The sequence below is a fragment of the Pristiophorus japonicus genome, chromosome 10 (genome assembly GCF_044704955.1).
Source record: "Pristiophorus japonicus isolate sPriJap1 chromosome 10, sPriJap1.hap1, whole genome shotgun sequence".
Classification (NCBI taxonomy): Eukaryota; Metazoa; Chordata; class Chondrichthyes; family Pristiophoridae; genus Pristiophorus; species Pristiophorus japonicus.
In genome coordinates this window covers 172,702,051-172,711,062 of record NC_091986.1, presented here as the reverse complement: position 1 = coordinate 172,711,062, position 9,012 = coordinate 172,702,051, and the positions used below count along the sequence as shown (strand labels likewise).

The window sequence follows — 9,012 nt, the reverse complement described above, 5'->3', positions numbered from 1 at the left end:
TCTATAAATATGTGAAGAAAAAAAGATTCGTAAAGACAAACGTAGGTCCTTTGCAGTTGGATTCAGGGGAAATTATAATGGGGAACAAAGAAATGGCAGACCAATTGAACCAATACTTCGGTTCTGTCTTCACGAAGGAAGATACAAATAACCTTCCGAAGGTACTAGGGGACAGTGGGTCTCGTGAGAAGGAGGAACTGAAGGATATCCTTATTAGGCGGGAAATTGTGTTCGGGAAGGCCGATAAATCCCCAGGGCCTGATAGACTGCATCCCAGAGTGCTCAAGGAAGTGGCCCTAGAAATAGTGGATGCATTAGTGATCATTTTCCAACAGTCTATCGACTCTGGATCAATTCCCATGGGCTGGAGGGTAGCTAATGTAACACCACTTTTTAGAAAAGGAGAGAGAGAGAAAATGGGTAAATGTAGACCGGTTAGCTTGACATCAGTGGTGGTGAAAATGTTGGAGTCGATCATGAAGGATGAAATAGCAGTGCATTTGGAAAGCGGTGACAGGATCGGATCAAGTCAGCATGGATTTATGAAAGGGAAATCATGCTTGACGAATCTTCTGGAATTTTTTGAGGATGTAACTAGCAGAGTGGACAAGGGAGAACCAGTGGATGTGGTGTATTTGGACTTTCAGAAGGCTTTTGACAAGGTCCGGCACAAGGGATTGTTGTGCAAAATCAAAGCACATGGTATTGGGGGTAATATACTGACGTGGATAGGGAACTGGTTGGCAGACAGGAAGCAGAGAGTCGGGATAAACGGGTCCTTTTCAGAATGGCAGGCAGTGACTAGTGGAGTGCCGCAGGGCTCAGTGCTGGGACCCCAGCTTTTTACAATATACATTAACGATTTGGATGAAGGAATAGAGTGTAATATCTCCAAGTTTGCAGATGACACTAAACTGGGTGGCGGAGTGAGCTGTGAGGAGGATGCTAAGAGGCCGCAGGGTGACTTGGACAGGTTAGGTGAGTGGGCAAATGCATGGCAGATGCAGTATAATGTGGATAAATGTGAGGCTATCCATTTTGGGGACAAAAACACGAAGGCAGAATATTATCTGAATGGCGGCAGACTAGGAAAAGGGGAGGTACAACGAGACCTGGGTGTCATGGTTCATCAGTCACTGAAAGTGGGCACAGAGGTACAGCAGGCGGTAAAGAAGGCAAATGGTATGTTAGCCTTCATAGCTAGAGGATTTGAATATAGAAGCAGGGAGGTCTTACTGCAATTGTACAGGGCCTTCGTGAGGTCTCACCTGGAATATTGTGTTCAGTTTTGGTCTGAGGAAGGACGTTCTTGCTCTTGAGGGAGTGCAGTGAAGGTTCACCAGACTGATTGCAGGGATGGCTGGACTGACATATGAGGAGAGACTGGATCAACTGGGCATTTATTCACTGGAGTTTAGAAGGATGAAAGGGGTTCTCATAGAAACGTATAAGATTCTGACGGGACTGGACAGGTTTGATGCGGGAAGAATGTTTCCGATGTTGGGGAAGTCCAGAACCAGGGGACATAATATTAGGATCAGGGGTAGGCTATTTAGGACTGAGATGAGGAGAAACTTCTTCACTCAGAGAGTTGTTAACCTGTGGAATTCCCTGCCGCAGAGAGTTGTTGATGCCAGTTCACTGGACATATTCAAGAGGGAGTTAGAAACGGCTCTTACAGTTAAGGGGATCAAGGGGTATGGAGAGAAAGCAAGAAAGGGGTACTGAAGGAATGATCAGCCATGATCTTATTGAATGGCGGTGCAGGCTCGAAGGGCCGAATGGCCTACTCCTGCACCTATTTTCTATGTTTCTATGGTGCCAGATTTGAGGTCCTGGTCTTCAAACACTCCCCTCCTCAAGCGAGCAATGGCTGCGCTGGCACACTGTAGGTTGAACAAGAGAAATGCAGGGAACAGCACCAACCCTTGGCCTTCTTTGATCTTACAAAGGCCTTTGAGACTGTCAGCCGTGAGGGACGATGGAGCGTCGTCCGTTTCAACTCCCTGCAAAAGTTTTTCACCATCCTCTGCTTGCTCCACAATGACATGCAAGCCATGATCCTGACCAACGGATCCAGCACACACCCAATCCACATCCGGACCAGGGTCGAGCAGGGCTGCGTCATCGCAGCAACGCTCTTCTTGATTTTCCTTGCTGCAATGCTCCATCTCACTATCAGCAAGCTCCCCGCAGGAGTGGAACTAAACTATAGGAATATTTATATCAGACATTCAAAATACAGAAAGTTCCAGAAATTCTTTTCCAAGGTCGAAAATAAGACCTGTGCTATTGCAATCAAAGAGTCTGTTTGAAAATTTCAGAGAAGTTGATCAATGTGAAATTCCTGAGAATAAAATTGATTTGAATTGTCAATCAATAGTGTTTTATAATTAGGCTCACACAGTGATAAGAAAATCTAGGAAATCAGCAGTATATTATTTGCAAAGGATTAGCTTAGTTCTTAGAGTTTCTGGAGTGGGGCTTGGAATGGACCTTTCTAATATCTGCTACCAACTGAGCCAGGAAAGGAGATTATGTGATTTTGTGTGAAGTATTGCCCGGTTTCAGTCCTTATTTTGACTTCCCATGGTTGATCATTTATGCCTGCAAGAGTCCTTCCATTCCCAAATCTTAATTTGCATTCTTCGCCCAATCTTGTCACAGAATCAAAAGCAAAATACCGCAGGTGCTGGAAATCTAAAATAAAAACAGAAAACACTGGAAACATTTGCATGTGCAGAGAGAGAAAACCAGAGTTAACGTTTCAGGTCAAAGTTCTGATGAAAGGTCAGCGACCTGTAATGTTAACTCTGTTTCCTTTGGCAGAGAAGATTGTGTGGTGTGACTTCCTGGACATGACCAAGGTGGCCATCAACCGGTCCAGGCAGCGGGCGGTCGAGGGGGTTGTTCAGCCCGACTGCCTGCCTCTCTTCCACAGTTACATCCGAGCCAGGGTGTCCCTGGAGATGGAGCACGCAGCCTTCCGCGAGAGGTGGGCGCCGGAGAGACTGGAGTGCATCATCACCCCGGGGAACCAAATTTGAATTTGATCCATTTACTGTTAAAAGTTTAATTTGTTTAATCTATCGGTTTTAGTGCCCCTTTTGTCAAGGGGCACTTATTATTGTTTCAACAACAAAACAGTTCTGTGGTGTGAGTGTACAGGTTAGCCCAGCTGGTGCAGCACCTTGCTGTGAAAGATAATTTGCATGCTAGGACACGCCCACAGCGCATTGTGGTCTGCAGACTACAGCTCCCAGAAAGCTCTGTGCCGGTGACGTCAGCCAACTGGACATTTTCCTGTTGTGATACGTCGGAGTGGGCTGAGTGATGGTGTGAAAACAGGCCGTGTTTTTATTGTGTGGACTTTGAGGGCATTAACCGGTGTTGTTCATGGTGAGTTAGGTTTTTTTAAAACCCTGCATGAATTCTGCTGCTTCCTGTTGTTGTTGCGAAAATTTACCTGTTGGAAGACATGCAGAAATGTTGTGAAGAAAGAATGGAAACTTTGGCCTAGTTCCGGCCTTGGTCACCGCCCCTAAACTTATCCCCCAGGGCTGACAGTGGAGTTTGTAAATTTGCCGCCGACAATCTCCTTCGTATTGTAGGTATGGAAAATGAAGCTGGCCGGAAAGGATCGTGGTTGGGGTGGTCTTATTTAAGCCAGCGAAGCGTGCGCGCCCCGCAACAGTGCGTTTGCTCGCTGTCCGCCGTCACGTGCTGCTGCTGCCGCCGCCGCCGCCGACAGTCACAGCCTGTGTCCCAGCGATTGTCCAAAGAACCGTAACATGTGTTTTTTTTTAAATAACCTATTTAATTTACTGCAGTCTTTCCCTTCCTTCGTTTGTAAAGACGTCACGCCTATGATTTGTGCAGTTGACGAGCTGAAGAGCTGCATTCAACTCTCAAGTTATGCAACTCCTGGGATAGACACATAAAAAATAGGTGCAAGAGCGGGCCATTCGGCCCTTCGATCCTGCACCGCCATTCAATAATATCATGGCTGATCATTCCCTCAGTATCCCTTTCCTGCTTTCTCTCCATACCCCTTGATCTCCCTAGCCGTAAGGGCCATATCTAACTCCCTCTTGAATATATCCAATGAACTGGCATCAACAACTCTCTGCGGCAGGGAATTCCACATCATAACAACTCTCTGAGTGAAGAAGTTTCTCCTCATCTCAGTCCTAAATGGCCTACCCCGGATCCTAAAACTATGTCCCCTGGTTCTGGACTTCCCCAACATCGGTAACATTCTTCCCGCCTCTAACCTGTCCAGTCCCGTCAGAATCTTTTATGTTTCTATGAGAACCCCTCTCATCCTTCTAAACTCCAGTGAATAAAGGCCCAGTTGATCCAATCTTTCCTCATATGTCAGTCCAGCCATCCCTGGAATCAGTCTGGTAGACATTTGCTGCACTCCCTCAATAGCAAGAACGTCCTTCCTCAGATTAGGAGACCAAAACTGAACACAACATTCCAGGTGAGGCCTCACCAATGCCCTGTACAACTGCAGTAAAACCTCCCGACTCCTATACTCAAATCCCCTCGCTCTGAAGGCCAACGTACCATTTGCCTTCTTCACCGCCTGCTTTACCTGCATGCCAACTTTCAATAACTGATGAACCATGACACCCAGGTCTCGTTGCACCTCCCATTTTCCTAAACGGCTGGCATTCAGATAATTTACCTTTGTGTTTTTGCCCCCAAAATGGATAACCTCACATTTATCCACATTATACTGCATCTGCCATGCATTTGCCCACTCACCTAACCTGTCTAAGTCACCCTGCAACCTCTTAGCGTCTTCCTCACAGCTCTCACCGCCACCCAGTTTAGTGTCATCTGCAAACTTGGAGATACTACACTCAATTTCTTCATCTAAATTGTTAATGTATATTGTAAAGAGCTGGAGTCCCAGCTCTGAGCCCTGCGGCATCCCACTAGTCACTGCCTGCCATTCTGAAAAGGACCCGTTTATCCTGACTCTCTGCTTCCTGTCTGCCTACCAGTTCTCTATCCATATCAGTACATTACCCCCAATACCATGTGCTTTGATTTTGCACACCAATCTCTTGTGTGGGACCTTGTCAAAAGCGTTTTGAAAGTCCAACTACACCACATTCACTGGTTCTCCCTTGTCTACTCTACCAGTTACATCCTCAAAAAAAACTCCAGAAGATTCCTCAAGCATGATTTCCCATTCACAAATCCATGCTGACTTGGAGCGGTGCTGTCCCTGCTTTCCAAATGCGCTGCTATTTCATCCTTTAATGATTGATTCCAACATTTTCCCCACGACTGATGTCAGGCTAACCGGTCTATAATTACTGTTTTCTCTCTCCCTTTTTTAAAAAGTTGCATTTATTCTGAACTCATCATAAATATTTTTTTTTAATTTATTCTATCATTCTATCCATATAATTCGCTGCAGAACTTACTACTTTTTCCGAGCACAATTAAGTCCAGTATTTATGCTGTAATTTTTTCCAAGGGTTGGTAAATCAATTTGGCATAAGTAGTCTGGAGGATGAGTTCATGGCACGCATTCGAGACAGTTTCATGGAATCATAGAAATTTACAGCATGGAAGGAAGTCATTTCAGCCCATCATCATAGGCAGTCCCTCGAAGTGAGGATGACTTGCTTCCACGCCAAAAAGGGATGAGTTCACAGGTGTTTCAATGAAGGACCATATATTCCAGATCCCGAACGACATTGTGAACGGTGGAACATGCCTGTGCGTGGATTTTTTTTAACGTGGGGCGGCCCTTGCACACCAGACATTTCGGCCCATGTCTGCGCCGGCCGACCATAAGTTATCCAGCCTCATCCCACTTTCCAGCTCTTGGTCCATAGCTCAGTAGATTACGGCACTTTAAGTGCACATCCAAGTATCTTTTAAATGTGGAGAGGGTTTCTGCCTCTACCACCCTTTCAGGCAGTGAGTTCCAGACCTCCACCATCCATTGGGTGAAGAAATTTCCCCTCATATCTCCTCTAAACCACCCCCAATTACTTTAAATCTCTGCTCCCTGGTTGTTGACTCCTCTGTCAAGGGAAACAGCTCCTTCTGATCCACTCTATCAAGGGGCCTCATAATTTTAAACATCTTAATCAGGTCTCCTCTGTTCGAAAGAAAACAGACCCAGCATCTCCAATCTTGGCTCCTCGCCAAAATTCCTCCAGTCCAAGCAACAGTCTTGCAAATCTCCTCTGCACCCTTTCCAGTGCAATGCATCTTTCCTGTAATGTGGTGATCAGAACTGAACACAGTTCTCCAGCTGTGGCCTAACCAGTGTTTTATACAGTTCAAGCATAACCTTCTTGCTCTTGTATTCCCTGCCTCAATTAATAAAGGCAAGTATTCCATCTGCCTTCTTAACCACCTTATCTACCTGGCCTGCTACCGACAGGGATCTGTGGCCCTGCACTACAAAGTCCCTTTGTTCCTCTACACTTTTCAGTGTCGTACCATTTCATGTGTATTCCCTTGCCTTGTTGGAGAAATACCACCAACGATGTCTCCGCAAGATCCTACAAATCCCCTGGGAGGACAGACGCACCAACATTAGCGTCCTTGACCAGGCCAACATCCACAGCATTGAAGCACTGAACACACTTGATCAGCTCGTCTGGGCTGGACATATTGTTTGCATGCCAGACGCAAGGCTCCCAAAGCAAATGCTCTACTCGGAACTTTTTCACGGCAAGTGAGCCAACGGTGGGCAGAGGAAATGTTACAAGGACACCCTCAAAGCCTCCCTGATAAAGTGTGACATCCCCACTGACACCTGGGAGTCCCTGGCCAAAGACCGCCCAAAGTGGAGGAAGTGCATCTGGGAGGGCGCTGAGCACCTCGAGTCTCAATCATCGAGAGCATGCAGAAATCAAGCGGATGCAGCGGAAAGAGTGTGCGGCAAACCAGTCCCACCCACCCTTTCCCTCAACGACTGTCTGTCCTACCTGTGACCGGGATTGTGTTCTCGTATTGGACTTTTCAGCCACCCAAGGACTCATATATTTTTAGAGTGGAAGCAAGTCTTCCTCGATTCCAAGGGACTGCGTATGATTACAATGATGATTGACTTCCCCAAATGCATTACCTCACACTTATCTGTATTGAATTCCATTTGCCACTGTACTGCCCTCCTGACCAGTCCATTGATATCTTCCTGCAGTCCGCAGCTTTCTTCTTCTTCATTATCAACCACACGGTCTATTTTAGTGTAATAGCAACATAGAAAATAGGTGCAGGAGTAGGCCATTCATCCCTTCGAGCCTGCACCACCATTCAATATGATCACGGCTGATCATGCAACTTCAGTACACCATTCCTGCTTTCTCTCCATACCCCTTGGTCCCTTTAGCCAAAAGGGCCACATCTCACTCCCTCTTGAATATATCTAACAAACTGGCCTCAACAACTTTCTGTGGTAGAGAATTCCACAGGTTCACAATTCTCTGAGTGAAGAAGTTTCTACTCATCTCTGTCTGAAATGGCTTATCCCTTATCCTTAGACTATGACCCCTGGTTCTGGACATCCCCAATGTGGGGAACATTCTTCCTGCATCTAAACTGTTCAATCCCATCAGAATTTTATATGTTTCTATGAGATCCCTCCTCATTCTTCTAAATTCCAATGAATTTCAGCCGAGTCGATCCAGTCATTCTTCATATGTCAGTCCTACCATCCCGGGAATCAGTCTGGTGAACCTTCGCTGCATCCTCTCCATAGCAAGAATGTCCTTCCTCAGATTAGTAGACCAAAACTGTTCACAATATTCAAGGTGTGGTCTCACCAAGGCCCTGTACAACTGCAGTAAGACCTTCCTGCTCCTATACTCAAATCCTTTCGCTATGAAGGCCAACATGCCATTTGCTTTCTTAGAAACATGGAAACATAGAAAATAGGTGCAGGAGTTGGCCATTCGGTCCTTCGAGCCTGCACCACCATTCAATAAGATCATGGCTGATCTTTCACCTCAGTATCCCTTTCCTGGTTTCTCTTCATACCGCTTGATCCCTTTAGCCGTAAGGGCCACATCTAACTCCCTCTTGAATATATTCACCGCCTGCTGTACCTGCATGCCAACTTTCAATGACTGATGTACCATGACACCCAGGTCTCGTTGCACCTTCCCTTTTCCTAATCTGTCACCATTCAGATAATATTCTGCCTTCCTGTTTTTGCCACCAAAGTGGATAACCTCACATTTATCGACATTATACTGCATCTGCCATGCATTTGTCCATTCACCTAACCTGTCCAAGTCACTCTGCAGCATCTTAGCATCCTCCTCACAGCTCACACTGCCATCCAGCTTAGTGACATCTGCAAACTTGGAGATATTACACTCAATTCCTTCATCTAACTCATTGATGTATATTGTCAATAGCTGGAGTCCCAGCACAGAGCCCTGCGGCACCCCACTAGTCACTGCCTGTCATTTTGAAAAGGACCCGTTTATTCCCACTCTTTGCTTCCTGTCCCAACCAGTTCTCTATTCATGTCAATACATTACCCCCAATACCATGTGCTTTAATTTTGCACACTAATCTCTTGTGTGGGACCTTGTCAAAAGCCTTTTGAAAGTCCAAATACACCACATCCACTGGTTCTCCCTTGTCCACTCTACAAGTTACATCCTCAAAAAATTCTAGAAGATTTGTCAAGCGTGATTTCCCTTTCATAAATCCATGCTGACTTGGACCGATCCTGTCACTGCTTTCCATCTTTAATAATTGATTCCAACATTTTCCCCATCACCGATGTCAGGCTAACTGGTCCCTGTTTTCTCTCTCCCTCCTTTTTAAAAAAGTGGTGTTACATTAGCTACCCTCCAATCCATAGGAACTGATCCAGAGTCGATAGACTGCTGGAAAATGCTCACCAATGCATCCGCTATTTCTAGGGCCACTTCCTTAAGTACTCTGGGATGCAGACTATCAGGACCTGGGGATTTATCGGCCTTCAATCCCATCAATTTCCCTAACACAGTTTCCTGA

At 45.9% G+C, this 9,012-nt stretch overlaps 1 protein-coding gene across 4 annotated transcripts in view; it reads left to right on the top strand.

Annotated features, from left to right (window-relative positions):
* Positions 1–3,303: 3,303 nt before the first annotated feature.
* Positions 3,304–9,012, top strand: part of LOC139275198 (NEDD4-binding protein 2-like) — a 114,319-nt gene continuing 108,610 nt past the window's right edge. For all 4 annotated transcript variants that reach the window (XM_070892336.1, XM_070892334.1, XM_070892335.1 and 1 more), the window contains exon 1: positions 3,304–3,399. In XM_070892336.1, coding sequence (XP_070748437.1) covers positions 3,397–3,399 — 3 coding nt within the window. In that variant the 5' untranslated portion in view covers positions 3,304–3,396. The remainder of the gene's footprint in view (positions 3,400–9,012) is intronic.